Consider the following 18,934-nt stretch of genomic DNA (forward strand, 5'->3'; position numbering starts at 1 on the left):
ACCGAGGTAAATATTGTACTTTCGACCGTAGTCTTTAAGCTTAAGTTACTGGTTATTTTTTTTACATTACATCTTTTCATTAATGTTGCTGGTATGTCTCATGGTTTTCAAACTAATATTAAAGTCCGTGTAAAGTAGAAATACATTTTTGTTATGAGTTTGTCACACCACAGAAACACGTGTCATTGACCACTGAGCCAAATTTGAAAGATTAAAACAATTGCCAAGTATATAAAATTAGGTCTCAAAATCATGGAAAAACAAGCACTTCTCTCTGCTGTGAAACGCTGGGGGCGTGTCAGTTAGAGGCGCTGGAGCCACGCCATTGCAGGGAGGGAGCCTCCTACATGTACTGTACAAGGACGTAACCTACAGTAACAATGGAAGCTAACAGCATCATTGGACGGACCCAGCCCGACCTGTTTGAGTCATCAGAGCCAGAAACTGACTCTGAGTCAGACACTGATAGTGCTCAGCCTCGTTCCTCACAGTCCATGTTTTACATTACACACAAACGTAAAACCCCAGTCTACATATAATTCCTTGTCATAGCTATATTGGTGCACATAAAATATTACCTGTAGATTATCACTGTGCTGTCAGATGGACTCCGCTCAGGGAATGAGGCCAAATCATGTCAAGATTAAATGCAATAACATTTGCTAACATTACATGGGCATGACAGGATGCACGATGTAAAATCACTTTCAGGATTTGCACTTTCAGCAAAATGCATTTAATTACCCAAATGTACAATATTTATAACATACATAAGCACACACTTACACTTAGAGCTTAGATCTGGCCCAAAAAAAAATCAAGCCCGACCCGGGCCGAACCGAGCCAAGCCCGTGCAGTGATGCTGGTAACGCGTTACTCTAATCTGACCACTTATTAATCTTACGCGGTAATATTTCCAAACCACTAATCAGATTAAAGTTACTTATTCAAATCACTGTGCGTTACTGTTATTTTTGTCATTTTCCTTAGTAAAACTATATATTTTTGCTTTCTTCTTGCGTCTCGGGGAGTGACATCACGTGCACGAGAAGTCACGTTTTCAGCACGAGGACACTCACTCACATGTAAAACCAGGCAGCGGCACAAACAACATGGAGGGAGGAGAGAGATGCTTCTTTTGTAGCTGGAAATACAGTCATGATTTAGAGTTATTAAAAAAAAAAAAAACACAAATGTTTGATCAAGGGCTGGCACGACCCAGCCCGAGGATATTGACGGGAAATATCGGCCAGACCCGGCCCGCGGCCCACCACCCGCCGCCCACGGCCCCGGTCGGGTCAGGGTCGGGCTCGGGCAGAGAATCTAAACTCTACTTACACTCTCTGGTGGGCACGTAATGCCGGATGAGAGACCTGCTGTCGGCGGGACGGTCGGAGATGAGAGCATGCACTGTCGGCGGGACGGGAGGATGCAGCCGGGGACGGAGAGGGTCGGTTCGGCCCCACTGACCAGCGTCAACGGACTCTCCAGATATCCAGACTTTACCTGGTGACAGTTGCTGTAACTATCGGGGGTTAAGACACTGCAGAGAGGGGTGATGGTGGTAATTTTTAACTCTACACAGTAGCTCCTCTTGACAAAATCAATCCACCGCTTCCTTAGGTTGTCGTCCTTAGGAAACTTAAATAAGCTGACGGCGCCATTACCCTGCACACTGTGGCATCCAGGAAAGATGCACGAGCGATGTGGAGGAGACATGACTGTTAATCTGACTGGTTAGCTAGCTGCAAACTATTCTAAGAGATGCTATCCGAGACTCGAGAGTGGGCGGAAAAATCACCGAAGCTAATGCGCTGAATGTGTTCATGTTTATGCAAATCATGGTCGCCATTTCTGACCCACCCATTAAATCCTGAACACAGAAATGTTAAAACACAATTTGTGAGCCTAGCTCCAAAATTAAATTCTAAATGGTTGAATGGCTTTTTACATGTTTTAAGGAAATACATGTATGACCTTTTTAATGTGTTTAGAAGAAAATGGCTGAATTTACTTTACACGGACTTTAACCACATTTTTTTGTGGTTAAGCAGAGCATTAGCACAGCCTTGTGATAATACAGACATAGAAAAATCAACCTGAACAAATACTAAAATATAAGAACAAAAAGTAAAACACCATTTTGAATGAAGTGGGGCTTTTAATATACGGCTGCAGCTATTATGATTCCTCAGCAGTCTGAGTTATAACATTCAAGTGTGTACCTTGATGCTGACAGCATGTTGGTCTAATGCTGGTCTGTGTCCCAGGCAGGACAACAACATGTGTGAACGAGCAGTACCAGCAGGGGGCGACAGTGATGGAATATAATCATATAAAGTACCAGGAAGTCTGTGCTTAAAATATGTAAAAGCACAAGAACACCAAAAAACTAAATTCTTCTTTGGAATATGGAGAATTATATTTCATTATGCACAGGAAAATAGGTAGTTGGTCTTTAGTTTGAAGAACAATGAGATGTTTGTGTTTTTTACTTTGTTCTGGTTCTCACCTGATATTTCAGTCACTTTGGAAAAAGACCAGCTGCAGAACAAATATGACAAACTGAGCAACAACTACACCCAACTCCAGGAAACAGCTTCAGGTAAAAAAAAGTCTCAAAACAAAAAAGGAAATACCAAATATACAGGATCAAATTCTCTGCAAAATGTTTGTATTATCTCCCTGTTCATCTATTGTTGTGTTTCTCACATTACAGTCAACAACAATCAGCTGAAGAGCAGTTATGAAACCCTGAGTAAAAATCACAGTAAGTTACAGGATGAGGTCAAGAAACTAAAGGATGAAATTCAAGGTGAGAAAAATTTAAAATGTGCAACTGTAATGTCAATGTTCATGATATAACTTGACTGTGGTTCAACTTTTAATTATAACTGTTTCATGTTGTTGACATTTTTTACTATGTGGATAATTCAGACAGTCACAAATGAGATATGAGCTTAAATAATTTCACATCATCTGACTGTTCATCTATTGTTGTGTTTGTCAAAACATTACAGTCAACAACAGTCAGTTACAGGAGGAGTTACAGAAGCTGAAGGACAAAATTGAAGGTGAGAAAAATCTAAAATGTGCAACTGTGATGTGAATTAACATGATACAACTTGACTGTGCTTCATCTTTTTATTATAACTGATTCATGTTGTTGACATTTTTTGCTATGTGGATATTTCAGACCGTCACAAATGAGATATTAAATCCTGAGTGAAAATACAGAGTAAACAGTCTGAATAGGGAAAGTGGTGATCAAGAAACACCTTAAACTAAATAGAGAAAATGATAAGTCAATTTGACACAGAATGACATAAAATCTATCATTAAAACACGTGTTTGACATTAAGGGATGAGTTGTCCTGATGGATGGAAGAGATTTGGATGCAGCTGTTACTTTAGATCCAATCAGATGAAGACGTGGCAGCGGAGCAGAACTGAGTGTCAGAACAAAGGAGCAGATCTGGTGGTCATAAACAACAAAGATGAAAATGTGAGTGTCTGTTAGTAAAGAGCCTCTAACTCAACCTGCTGTGACTCTGTCATCTGGACCTGTTCTCCTCTCAATATTATTTTCATATTTCAGTCTGTGTGCATTTTAAAGATTGGTTTTGTAGTTTTGTTTGCAATGAAATATTTTAATGATTATGTATATCTAACAGCATTTCTTTACTACAATATAAAAACTGAATGATGAACAGAGAAATGACTGTTGTCTCTTGTTAAATATCAGAATTTTGTCAGTGAGCTGAACAACATGTATGGAGAGTCCTGGATTGGTCTAAAGACAGAATGGTCAACAGGAAGAAACCGTTATGAATGGAAGTGGGTGGACGGATCACCGCTGACAGAAACGTGAGACATTTTAAAGTATTTATTTTTATCACATTTCCATCAAAGCAACTGGCTGTCACATAAATTAAATGTGAATATCATTAATATTATCAACTTTAACGAGACACAATGATTGGGAAACCATCTTTGTGTTTCAAATCAGTGGATCCATGATCTCTTTCTTTTTCTGATTCAGTCCTCAAAATGTGAATCACATGAATCAGTGAAAACAGAGAGACAAGATTACTACATATATTAAATGAGTTATTGAAACATTATCAGTAATTATAAAAAAAATAATATTTCAGGTAAAATTCAACAACTTATATCAAATTGTAAATAATCAGAAGTTTCTGCTCTGTTTAAAAGATAAACATTTTCTTTGTGCTACAGCTTCCGGGGTTCAGGACTACCAGCTGCTTCCTGGGACCAGTACGCATACTGCAATCGACAAGGACAATGGAGACAAAGCTATGATGGCTATACTAAGTACTATATCTGTGAGAAACAAGTTTCTTGCGTTCTATGATGACAGAAGTGTGGAGTGTTGAGATCAGCTCTGTAAACTCAGACACATTTACATGTATTGTGTGTGACATGCTCAATAACCTGATCACACACATATTGTTCCTCTGCCTTACATGCTGTATAATCTGATTGGAAGTGATCCAACACAGCTACATGTGTATTACTGACTCTGCAGCCCTGCAGGACTATCACAGTAAAAGCTTGCTTTACTTTGCTTTAGTTGATTCATAAGTTTGTATTCAGTTCCATCTGTCTGCGTTCAATATGTGAAAATAATGCCAAGTTGTGTCTGAGTCCTCTTTGATACAGCAGCTGCTAATGTTCAGTGTGAAGCTTCTACAGGAGAGAGAAACATGCTTGAAGGTTTATGTTTTGCCTCTTTAGCCTGTGTAATGTGTTTCTGTCCAATTCCCATGATAATTCTATGATAAGGACATTTTATCATTTTAACCAAAGCCCCATTTAAACTTCATTTCAACTGTCTCATATCTGGATCAAACCTGGATGCAATTTAACACCGGTTCTTCATTTTGGATCTTTGTTCTGCACTCCTACACACTGTTTGCATCTCTTGTCTCTCTGTGGGTCACAAGTTGTGCATGTAGCAGAGCTAATTTTAAAAAACAACAGTCCAGTAGCATCACATTTCCTGTGTCATGTACGTATGTGTGAATAAACTGTGTGGGCAACAGTGAATACAGCTCATCACAAATGTGTGTATGTGAACACACACTTCTGCTTTACAGTGAAAACCTTGTATTTCCTCAAAGTCACTGTCAAGAATTAAAGACAACAAACAGCTTTAGTTTGTAGCTTCAAATGTATTAATATTGTTTATTTGATGAGTGTCTTGATTCCAATGAGCAAACCATTAAAAGTCTAATTTTGAAACAATTTTAAGTGTCGTGTGTCTTTTCATGTGTTTAGCTGTGGTCTGTCCTGATGTCACTTCCTGTGTTAGAGGCTGTCCAACTCAAAGACAGAACGCTAAACTACACAGTCAAACCTGTTCAAGAATAGCTTCAGTTAAGTTTCCAGTTTGTAAAGATGTCTGCAGAAATTCTTGCTGCACCAGATTCCAGCTTCAATGTGAGATTCATCAGAAGAGAGAACAGAGGAGAGGGAGAGGAGATGGAGGTGGAGATCTTAGAGGATGAAGAGCATCACGCTGATCTCGGGTCACAACAAGCCAGTAAGTCTTAAATGATGACTATTGGACAAAGGGAAGTAAGGTCAAATGTTTATGTGGCTATATTTAAATTAGATACTGTGTAAAAAAGATCAATTCATTCATCAGCTCACCATCAGTCACCGCTGACTACGGGTCATTATCAGCTGTCTTGGTGCTCTAATCTGGTGTAACGTCACTCATTATTCTTATAGAGGGAAGGACAATGAGCAACAAACACTCCACAGTTTAAAGTGGTCACTTCAAACTTCATACCAACATAATCAAAATGTTGTCTATGTATTTTTCCTCTGTAGGACCGAACACTGAACAGAACGGTGCAGCTGTCAAAAGAAGGTGTTTCAGAGCTCCTGCAGTGACTCTGGGAGTGATGTATCTGCTCATGTTGGCTGGAATCTACATACGCTGTGAGTGACTCAGTTTATAATCCAAACTGTCACATCTAAACGATTTAGTAATGTCATGTTTCAGGCTTCTTTCAGTTAGATAACACAATAGGTGCATGTTGATCTTTATTATCATCGTATCATTTTCTTCCTGCGATCAGAGTTTTGTCCAAGAGATATTTTAGGATGAACACTAAAGCTAGTCAGCACAGGTTGTTTCTTCTCTCACTGTGTAGAAGAGGAAGTTAACATTATTTATGAAGACAAAGACGTAACCCTACACAATCCATACACTGTTAGGAGAGCATTTCTTTGAGGATGGATAGAAATCTTAACCAGGGACCAACAATAATGTTTCTTGCCACTGGCCCAGTCTGGTGAGTCTGTTGAGAATCTACTGGTCCAAACTCATTTTTTACCGGCCCTGAATGTAGTTTCTACTTGGAGTACTTCTACTACATAACAGAGGTAAATATTGTAGTTTGGACTGTAGTCTTTAAGCTTAAGTTACTGGTTATTTTTTTTACATTACATCTTGCCATTTATGTTGCTGGTATGTCTAATAGTTTTCAAAATGCTATTAACAAGATTATCAGCCCTGACGCAACAGTTAATATTTCTGCAAAACCACAGATCAGTTAAGGTTGAGTTTTTTCCATTCATCTCTTAATAATTTAGGCACAAATACCACTTGGTTGTGGTTAAGAAAACATCATGGTTCTGCTTAAAACTGGCTTTGTTCACCACAAAAACCATCGTAAATGTCCACAGTGCTCCTTTAGAAACACCCGATTTGTTCTTCACGAAAAACTGACAGAAATATCTTTGGTGTCCTTGAAAATATCCAATCTGCCAGACAGCAGTGCAAGTTTTTTTGTTAAATGCTGGTTTGACAGATGAGATGATTTAAAACTGCTTCACAACGTCTACATTAATTGATTTAGTGGAAAATCTTCACTTCATTAAACTTGTTGGAGAACTGTTTTAGTTTCTATTTAAGCCAGCACCTATAAATAAAATCAACTAAGAAACCAACATTTCCTGTTTTGGACAGAAGAAAGAGAGAGAGAGAGAGAGAGAGAAAGAGAGAGAGAGAGAGAGAGTGTGTGTGTGTGTGTGTGTGCGTGTGTGAAGCAGTCAACCACTGTGTGAATTAGTGTAAGCAGATCTATCGAAAACCCTGAAACCAAACTATAGTGTTTAAACAAAGAAACAATAGAATTATTCTGTCTGTAGTCATAGTTTATCTAAATGTTATCATAAATCTAAAGATAAGACAGTTCTGTTGTCTAGCTGTTATAAAGTCCACAATGTTTTCATAAAGAGTCAAGTGAATGAAAGGGAGGGTATGTTTGATTCTCTGCATGTTTTCACTTCCTCAATGTTTTCGCCTGACACCAGACGGACGTTGGACCAAGAAACACTGCCAGCAGCATCAGTACAGTGATCTACGTTATTGTGTTTATCTACAATAGTTAGTGCTGCATATTATACACGTACAGCAGCATAGTAACAGATCAGCACAGTGCAGTAAAAGTAAGTGAAGTGCAGCTTCTCTTTAACAGTTTCAGTCCTCTAAAGATGTCAACAGATATTTATGCCAAACCGGATTTATCCAAGAAGGTCAGATACACCAGAAAGGAGGAGTGGCAGGAAAATGAGGTGAATATCTACGAGAGTGCAGACGATATTGGAATACATTATTTTCAGTCACATGACGGAGGTAAGTGAGAAACTATGACAAATCAATATGATTAAAATAATAACACTTGTCTTGTCTGATGGTGGGTGTGCCCTTTAAATCGTGTAAACTCTAAGTTTACACTCACTTTAGATTGTTTCACCTTCCAATCCCATCAGCATATGTTTCTTTCTATACACCTACATACTGTATGAGACCTTGTGTTTTATGGATATTTCCATCCAGTAGTTCTTTGGATTATGTTGTGCTCTGACATGTACCAGAGCTCTCTGAGTAGAGGCCTTTGTTCATGTGTTCTGTTCATGTTATTTGGCCCCACCTTAGCAAAAAGCTCCAGACAGTTTGTTTCATTTTAACCAAAATATGTATCTAATATTCAGGGCTTTTTGGCATCATGTCTATTGGTTTTACGAACATTAAACAATCAGTCATCATTTCTCAGACCTGAGGAAGTATCATCTCCAGTTAAGACAGCTTTACAACAGGGTAGTAAGGGAAATGACACGACAGGAAGAAGTGAAGTGCTGCATGACAAGATCTGTTAAAGATCATTATACGTACAGAATCGAGGGTGAGAGAGGCTGAAGAGGTGATGCACAGCTGTAACACACTTTCTGTTGAAGCTCAGCTGTGCAATTCAATGATTCATCACAACTCAACATTTAAAGTTGGAGTCTTTAACATTTTTTTTTGTTATATTTGCTAAAACTGTCATTATGATCTGACAGTAGAATAAGATACAGTTCAGCTGTCTGTGGCTCCAACCAGTGGCCATAATTTGATTTGAAAGAAATCAACACAACCAATCAGGGCCAAGGGGCGTGTCCGAGAAGTGTCAGTCACTCTCATGCATACACTGCTGGCAGCCACCTTGCCTCTCGCAGCATGTACTGGGCAGTGCCCCTCCCCCGGCACAGTACCTGCTCTCACCTGGTCAGATACGTTCATGCCCAAACTGTAAACAATGGTGGAAAAGCAACAGAGCCGAAAAATGCCCCACCACTGCCCACAGCAAAGAGAAGAAATAAGAAGACGCCGTCAGGGGCCCATGAGAAGAAGAAAAAAAAGAAAAAAAAACAGCTGTCCAGAATTGCCACAGGCCCTGTTTTTGTGAATGAAATATATGGAGGCGGGTCAGTAAGGTAACCCTGAGTGCCCTTGATGACTGTCAGTAATGATGAGTCGGGTCTCGTCACCTCTCTGCTGTGTCTGCAGCTGAGCACTGTGATGCATGTCTCTCTCCTCGGGCCGGGACAGTTATCATACCGTAAAATACCAAATAATAGCTGGGGTGTTTATTTGTTTCAATCACTGAACAGACCAGGCGTTTATTTGGGACCAGGCGGCAATTTGGGACAGGCGTTTAATTCCTTCCTCTCAAAAATCCGGGATGAAAATGTCACAACCTTCTGCAAGTCAAGTTGTTGCAGCGGAGAAAACGATTTAGCCAACCAGCACTTGCTGCAAACTCCTCATCGCTGCTATCACTCACGGTGGCGGACATTTGTTTCTCAATCGCCCTGATCGTTTTGGGGACACTCTTTCCTGGCGTGCCTGTTTGCTGATAAATCATTCCCTCATGTTTATCTCAAGCTCGCCTTCTTCCTCCCTCCAGCAGGCAGCCTAGCCCTGTGGATGTCCTCCTCGGACAGACGCTGAAGCTCCGTTTCTCTCACTCTCTTCTGGTCGACAGAGAAACGTCTAGCGGCTGCTTCTCCCAACTTTTCCTCTGCATATTTTACGACAGAAAGTTTGAATTTCAAGTTGTACTTTTTTTTTTTTGCTGCACCGGAGCCATGGCGATCATCAGTGTGATACTGACTGACAGAAAGCACAATATGTGAAAAAGGTGAAGAAGAAAAACGTGCAGTGTCAGTGGTCACGTCTCCTTCCTTGATTTAAAAAAAATAAATGAATTAGACCCGGCATTTATTTGGAACCAGCGGTTATTTATCAAAATATACACCTGCACCCAGCGTTTAAAGGGACCCTTCGGTTAATTGAAACCCGCCCATTATTTGGTAATATACGGTACATTTACACCCCGCTCTGTACGCCAGGGCGGCCATGCGCATCAGCGATTCATTTGCAGCCTGCAGGCGGAGTGGTGTGTATCTCCTCTCTGCTCTGACTGCAGGCTGGACTGCTGCACGAGGCTACTGAGAGACTGACCGCCTGTGAGTGCTTTTGGACAGGGGAGGGACTCACGGCAGCACCCGCTGCTCGTTGAGCACAGTAACTGCAGAGTGATACGTGCTTCCAAGTCAGAGTCTCCAAACACCACAAAAGTCTCCAATAACACCAGTAAAAGTCGCTAGATTTGTCGGTAGTCGCTTTTAACAAAAAAAGTCACCAGAAGGATGATTTGTTTGTGTGTTATAATAGTCCAACCACTTGCATTTCGACATGGGTGGAATTTTCATGATTTTTTTTTTTCCACCCATCCTGTAGCCTACTCGCGCCGCCCCCGGGAGAGTGTCCGCGCCCCCCAGGGGGGCGGGCCCCATCGGTTGAGAACCACTGGTTTAGAGAAATAACGTTACTCATGCTTCAGAAAGGCGGCGCGGTGATGATGATTATATGAATGATTAGCTGGTAACTCGTCTACAGCGATGTGAGAAATATTTTTTGTTACTCGGTTTACTACAGTGACTCGCCATCAGGCACCCGTCATTGTAATTTAGTTATTATGATCAGAAATAGAATATTTGGAGCTTATGTTGTTGTTGTTATTTTGAATGCGCCATCTTGGTTATCTGAATTCCTCTGTTACCGTGGTTACGAGCCAGTGCGTGCAGGCTCCTCTGTGGGAGGGGCTTTGAAGGCAGAGAGGAAGAAGGACTGACCTGGGAGCTGTGCTTATTTAAATATTCTGGCTAACTCAGAAATCAAGACTGCAGCTTTAAGATGAGGTCATATTTTGGTTTATACAACAGTGTTAAAATGATATATATGTATTTAGATATATCTAATGTTGAGACTTTAAAACAACTTGTTCACAGTTGTGCACAGATGTCACCACAGATCACAACAATGAATCTACACAGTAAAATGTCTTAGTAGCAGAGGGGAATGACGCTCTCTCTGTGTGTTTGTTACTTTAGGACCGCAGAATGAGAAACAACCTCCAGCCGTCCAAAGAAAATGGTTCAGTTCTGCTGTATTCTGTCTTGGAGTGCTGTGCTTTCTGATGCTGACTGCAATCATCGTCCTTTCCACATGTTGTAAGATTAAATACATCCAAATTAATACAACAAATGCATTTAGAAAAAGTGGTACAATTCCTGCATGTCTATGAAACACTTTGATTATATAAGTTATTTGTCACTATGATCAATCCTCCTGTCTGTACTGCCTGCAAATAAATTATGTTCCAATATGTGGAAAAGTATTTTTTCTGTGTAAAAATGCATTGAGGATCCTCCAGACATGTTTTAAAAATGTATATAAAACACGCGCAGACCACTTCTGATATTGTTAAAAAAAAGTAGATACGAAATTCCTCAAAAATTACATCTACACCTTCCTCCTCATGAAAATATCCTGAATCTGTTATCTATGTAAATTTGTGGTATTACTCACACATCAAACTTGTGGATGCTGACGATTGGACCATATTATTTGTGATGTCACAGATCAGGGTCCGAGGCCTGCCTCTACGATAAAATCAGAAAATGTGCACTTTTGGGAGTTAATGTGAAAACAATTTCTCCAGTCAAACTGAAAACCACAGTAATGTCCAAGGTTGACATTTGTACCAAACGTGTCACATCACATCAACATTTCAAGCATTTTTTGCAGCGACTAAAACTGGCAGTTGACTGAAACATTTTTGTGGCAAGAACTATACAGAGCATAAGCAAAGCTTTGTGATAAGATAGAAATGAGAAATTCAATGTAACAACTCTGACGATAACAATCCTAAAGTTCCAACACAAACAGATGTCCTGTTTTACCTGTGGTTTTGCAGAATAGTACTTGGTGAGATTGTGTTGAAACTCAACAAGAAGAACTAGAACAAGAAGACAAACACTGTTCTGACTGAAGAGGGGCTTTAAATTGTTGTCTGCAGCTATTATGATTCTTCAGCAGTCTGAGTCACGAAAGGGTTAGCTAACCAAACCCTGATAGCATGTTGGTTCAATGAAAAGTCTGTGCCCCTGCCAGCAGAGTCCCACACCAAAGCATGTAATAGACCCGTAAATCCACTAGAGGGCAGCAGCGGGTGTCCCAGTTTGACTCGTCTGGGTGTGAAAGGTACCAATGTGTACGAAGGTGCAGTACCAGCAGGGGGCGACAGTGAGAGAAAGAACTTAAATAAAGTGAGTTTTCAAGCTGAACCATGATCTCTTCCTAAACCTACCCAAGTAATTATGGTGCCTTATTTTGAAAGTGTATCCAGACGTTGTATATTTATAATGAGGGAAACATTTTCTGTGGAAACAGAAAGAGGGTTCATACTAAAAACAAAATCCCATTTAATTTGAGTTACAAATGAAGCCTCATTTTGGCTAAAGAAGACTGTTTCTCTGGAAGGATCAAAGGCAGTTATGAGAGGAGGACATGTTAATTCTTCCACATGACATGTGAGTCTGAATCTGTCCTTTAACAGCAAAATAAACCACATAACTAAAAAATGTTTTCCAAATACACTCTTTTAACACAATTTAAGCACAATTTCTTGATGTTGTTGATCTACTCTGCTTTCTGTTCATACTTGAAAATTGATAATCCACTTTTTATGACACCTCCAAATACTGAACAAGACAGGTTAAAGGATGATTAGAAAATAAAATAAAAATTCCAATTTGGAATAGGAAGACTGATACTGAAATATGCACAGGAAGTAAGGTATTAAGCACAATGATTTGTTTGTGTTTCTTACTTTGCTCCGATTCTCACCAGATATTTTGCTCACTTTGGAAAAAGACCAGCTAAGAAAAAACAACACCCAACTCCAGGAAAGAGTTTCAGGTAAAACAAAAAACAAAAAAAACCAAACAATTAAAACATTTTTTTTTACAGAATATAGATGATCCAATTTAAACTAGGCTTAAACATGTTTGTATTATCTAACTGTTATCTATGTTTATGTTTCTCAAGATGTGATATTCAACAACAGTCAGCTGTTGAGCAGTTATGAAACCCTCAGTAAAAATCACATTCAGTTACAGGGTGAGGTGAAGAAGCTGAAGAAAAAAATTGAAGGTGAGAAGAGTCAAAAAAATGAACCCAACGCTAATGTCAATGTCAAAATTTGACTGTGCTTCAACTTTTAATTACAACTGTTTCATGTTGACATTTTTTGCTGTGTGGATATTTCAGACAGTCACAAATGAGATATTAAATCCTGAGTGAAAATACAGAGTAAAAAGTCTGGACGGGGAAAGTGGTGATCAAGAAAGGTCTTAAACTAAACAGAGAAAACGAGAAGTCAATTTGACACAATGATAATGAAATCTATCTTTAAAACACGTGTTTGACATTCAGAGAAGTGGTGTCCTAACGGATGGAAGAGATTTGGATGCAGCTGTTACTTTAGATCCAATCAGATGAAGACGTGGTCTCAGAGCAGAACTGACTGTCAGAACAAAGGAGCAGATCTGGTGGTCATAAACAACAAAGATGAAAATGTGAGTGTGTGTTAGTAAAGAGCCTCTAACTCAACCTGATGTGACTCTGTTATCTGGACATGTTTTCCTGTCAATATTATTTTCAAATTTCATACTGTGTGTATTTTAAAGATTGGTTTTGTAGTTTTGTTTGCAATGAAAAATATCTTTACTACAACAGAAAAACTGAATGATGAATTGATTGTTGTCTCTTGTTAAATATCAGAATTTTGTCAGTGACCTGAACAACATGTATGAAGAGTCCTGGATTGGTCTAAAGACAGAATGGTCATCAGAAAGAGGTTATGAATGGAAGTGGGTGGACGGATCACCGCTGACAGAAACGTGAGACATTTCATCGAAGTTCCATCAAAGTAACTGGTTGTCACAGAAATTAAATGAGAATATTATTAATGTTATCAACTTAAATGAGACACAATGATTGGGTAACCATCTTTGTGTTTCAAATCAGTGGATCCATAATCTTTCTTTTTCTGATTCAGTCCATAAAATGTTAATCACACGAATTACTGAAAACAGAGAGACAAGATTACTACATGGATTAAATGAGTTATTGAAACATTATAAATAATTACAGAAAACACAATATTTCAGGTAAAATTCAACAACTTATATCAAATTGAAGATAATCAGAAGTTTCTGCTCTGTTTAAAAGAGATTTTGTTTGTGCTACAGCTTCCGGGCTTCAGGACTACCAGCTGCTACATCGTCTTATCATGCAGCATACTGCAATCAACAAGGACAATGGAGACAAAGCGATTATAGATCCAAAAAGTACTTTATCTGTGAGAAATGAGTTTCTTGCATTCTATGATGGCAAAGTGTGGAGTGTTGAGATCAGCTCTGTAAACTCAGACATATTTACATGTATTGTGTGTGACATGCTCAATAACCTGATCACACACATATTGTTCCTCTGCCTTACATGCTGTATAATCTGATTGGAAGTGATCCAACACAGCTACATGTGTATTACTGACTCTGCAGCCCTGCAGGATCATCACAGTAAAAGCTTGTCTTTACTTTGCTTTAGTTGATTCATAAGTTTGTATTCAGTTCCATCTGTCTGCGTTCAATATGTGAAAATAATGCCAAGTTGTGTCTGAGTCCTCTTTGATACAGCAGCTGCTAATGTTCAGTGTGAAGCTTCTACAGGAGAGAGAAACATGGCTGAAGGTTTATGTTTTGCCTCTTTAGCCTGTGTAATGTGCTGCTGTCTAATTCCCATGATAATTCCATGATAAGGACATTTAATAATCTTAACCAAGGCCCCATTTAAACTTCATTTCAACAGTCTGATATCTGGATCAGCCCTTGATGTAATTTAACATTGTTCCTTCATTTTGGATCTTTGTTCTGCACTCCTACACACTGTTTGCATCTCTTGTCTTTCTGTGTCTCAAGTTGTGCATGTAGCAGAGCGAATTTTAAAAAACAACAGTCCGGTAGCATCACATTTCCTGTGTCATACATGTATGTGTGAGTAAACTGTGTGGGCAACAGTGAATGCAGCTCAGGACAAATGTGTGTATGTGAACACACACTTCTGCTTTACAGTGAAAACCTTGTATTTCCTCAAAGTCACTGTCAAGACTTAACCCTTTAGGCGCCAGAGTCGCAAATTTGCTACACACCGCGGTACTGAACAAAACAGCTGTTTTCTCCCAATAGAGTGTTACATGTCGTTCATACTCCCCACCACTAGTTGGCAGACATCCTATACTTAGACCTTAGCTCATAAAAACGTCTTGCTTCAATGCAAAATGTTCGAGGAAGTCCCATGCAAACTGTGGGGTGAGAGAGCGGAGACAGTGCGCCAGGAAGCCATTTTGCTGAAGGAGTATTGCTGGATTCAGACGTTATTGAGACGAAATAAACGACAATGGCATGCAAAAAGTTGACACGTAGGGAAGTGATTGAGCTCCTATTCGGTGATTCTGATTCTGAAGTGGAAAATCTAGCTTTGGGAGATGACGGTCGGTTGATTAGTGAGCTTGCTAGTCGCGGTGTGTCTTTGCATAGCAGTGGCGCCGCCGCGCAGAGCGAGGAAAACGCACAAGCACTAACACACGATCCTTTGCCCAATAAGTGGGAATGGAAATGATACAGGAACTCGTAGTATCAGTAGGGAAGCGAATGGATGTGGTAGAAGTAGCGGGGGTGGTGAGAATAGCGCTGGGTGTCAGCGTTAGTGTTCACTCTTTCCACCGCGACGGTCACGTAGCCTCCATCCGCGGCAGAGGTGCAGCTATGCGCCGCAGCAGTGTTCACGAAGCACAAAGCACACACGAGTCCAGCTCTTCTCACAACACTAGAGGAGAAAGCAGGGGGAGACGTGGGCAAAGTGTTCGTAGAAAGGCTGATGGGTGTCGTAGGGGCAACAGGGGAAGGCAGAACAGGGCTGGAAATGATGATGATGATAATGGTAATGGTGGCTGGGCTTACTTGAGAGATGAAGTATATGGATAAAGCCCTTTGATGAGCAAATTGGATATCGTGGTGACAGAAAGCTAAGCAATGATTCAAGGTCTATAGTTTTTTTGTCCCTCTTTCTGACTGATGATTTCTGGTATCTTATAACAATGGAGACAAATGCTCATCAGTATTTAGGCTGACATGAACTAATTCCAAGTTCACGGTTTCATGAATGGTATGATGTAAATGTAAATATATATATATATATATATATAGTTCTTATTGTCTCTATGCCTTGCAATGAGAGGCTCCACACTCTACAAATATTACAAACTTTTATCTGGATAGATGGGCACAGATAAGGCCTCTGCAGCTAAAAGACGCCTACTATTATTATTATCATATAATAATAATAACAATAATAATAATAATAATAATAATAATAATAATAATAATAATAATAAAGAAGAAGAGAAGAGAAAACAAGAAAAAGGGAAGAAAAAAAAGTGTCTTCCAATGGGGGGGATGGTGGGTAAAAAAAAACGCATACTGTTTACATGAGTTTTGTGGTGTACTAATAGTTCTAGTTTACGACTGTTGGCTTACAATTTACTTTTTCCCTGTTCATTTGATGTGTGGACAACATAACAAATGGATGGAGGGGATGAATCTGATGAAATAAGTTCAACTCTCCTTCAAAATACCAGGTATTTCATGGAAATTACATAATCCAATATGGCCGCCACCATATGATGTCATAATATGCAAATTAGATGGGAAAAATTACTCCCTTCATAAACTTTAGGTCATTCTCAATATTTGTCTCATTTACACTTTGTCTCTATCTCAAACTACATTCAAGCCAGAGCCTTCTGAAATTTAGATGTCAAAATCTAGTATTTTTTAAAATAAAACCCAGCGCCTAAAGGGTTAAAGACAATAAACAGCTTTAGTTTGTAGCTTCAAATGTATAAACATTGTTTATTTGATGATGTCTTGATTCCAATAAGCAAATCATTAAAAGTCTAATTTTGAAACAATTATAAGTGAAGTGTGTCTTTTCATGTGTTTAGCTGTGGTCTGTCCTGGTGTCACTTCCTGTGTTAGAGGCTGTCCAACTCAAAGACAGAACGCTTAACTACACAGTCAAACCTGTTCAAGAATAGCTTCAGTTAAGTTTCCAGTTTGTAAAGATGTCTGCAGAAATTCTTGCTGCACCAGATTCCAGCTTCAATGTGAGATTCATCAGAACAGAGAACAGAGGAGAGGGAGAGGAGATGGAGGTGGAGATCTTAGAGGATGAAGAGCATCACGCTGATCTCGGCTCACAACAAGCCAGTAAGTCTTAAATGATGACTATTGAAAAAGGGAAGATAGTTCAAATGTTTATGTGGCTATATTTAAATTAGATACTGTGTAAAAAAGATCAATTCATTCATCAGTTCACCATCAGTCACCGCTGACTACGGGTCATCATCAGCTGTCTTGGTGCTCTAATCTGGTGTTAACGTCACTCATTATTCTTATAGAGGGAATGACAATGAGCAACAAACACTCCACAGTTTAAAGTGGTCACTTCAGACTTCATACCAACATAATAAAAAAGTTGTCTATGTATTTTTCGTCTGTAGGACCAAACACTGAACAGAACGGTGCAGCTGTTAAAAGAAGGTGTTTCAGAGCTCCTGCAGTGACTCTGGGAGTGATGTATCTGCTCATGTTGGCTGGAATCTACATACGCTGTGAGTGACTCAGTTTATAATCGAAACGTTCACATCTAAACGATTTAGTAATGTCATGTTTCAGGCTTCTTTCAGTTAGATAACACAATAGCTGCATGTTGATCTTTATCATAATCGTATCATTTTCTTCCTGCGATCAGAGTTTTGTCCAAGAGACATTTTAGGATGAACACTAAAGCTAGTCAGCACAGGTTGTTTCTTCTCTCACTGTGTAAAACAGGAAGTTAACATTATTTATGAAGACAAAGACGTAACCCTACACAATCCATACACTGTTAGGTGAGCATTTCTCTGAGGATGTATAGAAATCTTAATCAGGGACCAACAATAATGTTTCTTGCCACTGGCCCAGTCTGGTCAGTCTGTTCAGAATCTACTGGTCCAAACTCATTTTTTACCGGCCCTGAATGTAGTTTCTACTTGGAGTACTTCTACTACATCACAGAGGTAAATATTGTACTTTCGACTCTAGTCTGAAAGATGTAGTTACTGGTTATTGTTTTACATTACATCTTTTCATTAATGTTGCTGGTATGTCTCATGGTTTTCAAACTAATATTAACATCATTATCAGCCCTGACGCAACAGATAATGTTTCTGCAAAACCACAGATCAGTTAAGGTTGCAACAGCTGTTTTAATAACAAGAACAAAACAGAGTTTTGACTGAAGGGGTGATTGAAATATTTGTCTAAAGCTATTCTGATTATTCAGAAGTCTGAGTCATAAGAATAAAGCGCCTGATCTGACATATGATTGGCTGCCTGAACAAGAGGGACGGTTCTGTGTGTGAGCTCGCAGTGACCGCAAAGAAAAGGGAAGTGCTCTGAAAAAAGATGCTCTGAGCACCTTTCCTCTGCACTCACTCCTCATTAGAAACAGTTAAAAAAAGATGCAGTTGCCCACAGAACAACTTTCGCAGCAAAAGTAAAAGTACAAGATGTGCAAAATGTAAAAGTACAAAAAGTATAAAAAAGTTTCATCCACTGAGGTGCATCAAAAGTACTTCTACATTTTTGTGTTTTGTTGGTATTTGAGTCATTGGCAGATTTGGCCTGATGGTGACAGCACTGGAGGATTTCACCACAATCATCTTCAAGGCAATCTGCCAGACATCAGTGCAAGTTTTTATTGTTAAATGGTGGATTGACAGATCACTTCATTAAACTTGTTGGAGAACTGTTTTAGTTTCTCTATAAGCCAGCACCTATAAATAAAATCAACTAAGAAACCAACATTTCCTGTTTTTGGACAGAAGAGAGAGAGAGAGAGAGAGAGAGAAAGAGAGAGAGAGAGAGAGAGAGAGAGTGTGTGTGTTTGTGTGTGTGTGTGTGTCAACCAGTGTGTGAATTAGTGTAAGCAGATCTATCAAAAACCCTGAAACCTTGTACCTCCAACTATACTGTTTAAACAAAGAAACAATAGAATTATTCTGTCTGTAGTCATAGTTTATCTAAATGTTATCATAAATCTAAAGATAAGACAGTTCTGTTG

The 18,934-nt window shown here is 39.3% G+C and overlaps 2 protein-coding genes across 18 annotated transcripts in view; one reads left to right on the top strand and one right to left on the bottom strand.

Annotated features, from left to right (window-relative positions):
* The window catches only part of col14a1b (collagen, type XIV, alpha 1b), a 292,249-nt gene that overhangs the window by 33,610 nt on the left and 239,705 nt on the right, over window positions 1-18,934 (bottom strand). Inside the window, exon 41 of one of the 9 annotated variants that reach the window (XM_030412525.1) lies at window positions 11,266-11,307. The exons of the other annotated variants lie outside the window; for them this stretch is intronic. Within the exon in view, the coding sequence (XP_030268385.1) occupies window positions 11,281-11,307 (27 nt within the window). The 3' untranslated portion in view covers window positions 11,266-11,280. Of the gene's footprint in view, window positions 1-11,265; window positions 11,308-18,934 lie in introns of those variants that run through there. 9 annotated transcript variants of the gene reach the window in all.
* Window positions 1-18,934, top strand: part of LOC115579063 (CD209 antigen-like protein C) — a 38,630-nt gene that overhangs the window by 1,056 nt on the left and 18,640 nt on the right. For 2 of the 9 annotated variants that reach the window (XM_030412535.1, XM_030412537.1), the window contains exons 1-2: window positions 5,353-5,566; window positions 17,331-17,441. In XM_030412535.1, the coding sequence (XP_030268395.1) occupies window positions 5,422-5,566; window positions 17,331-17,441 (256 nt within the window). In that variant the 5' untranslated portion in view covers window positions 5,353-5,421. Of the gene's footprint in view, window positions 1-2,515; window positions 2,606-2,719; window positions 2,816-3,020; window positions 3,075-5,352; window positions 5,567-5,859; window positions 5,971-7,080; window positions 7,673-10,755; window positions 10,876-12,556; window positions 12,626-12,754; window positions 12,860-13,141; window positions 13,285-13,489; window positions 13,609-13,959; window positions 14,804-16,763; window positions 17,038-17,330; window positions 17,442-18,934 lie in introns of those variants that run through there. The other 7 variants (XM_030412540.1, XM_030412539.1, XM_030412529.1 and 4 more) reach the window with 7 other exon arrangements.

This window comes from Sparus aurata, chromosome 3 (genome assembly GCF_900880675.1).
Source record: "Sparus aurata chromosome 3, fSpaAur1.1, whole genome shotgun sequence".
In the NCBI taxonomy this organism is placed as follows: domain Eukaryota; kingdom Metazoa; phylum Chordata; class Actinopteri; order Spariformes; family Sparidae; genus Sparus; species Sparus aurata.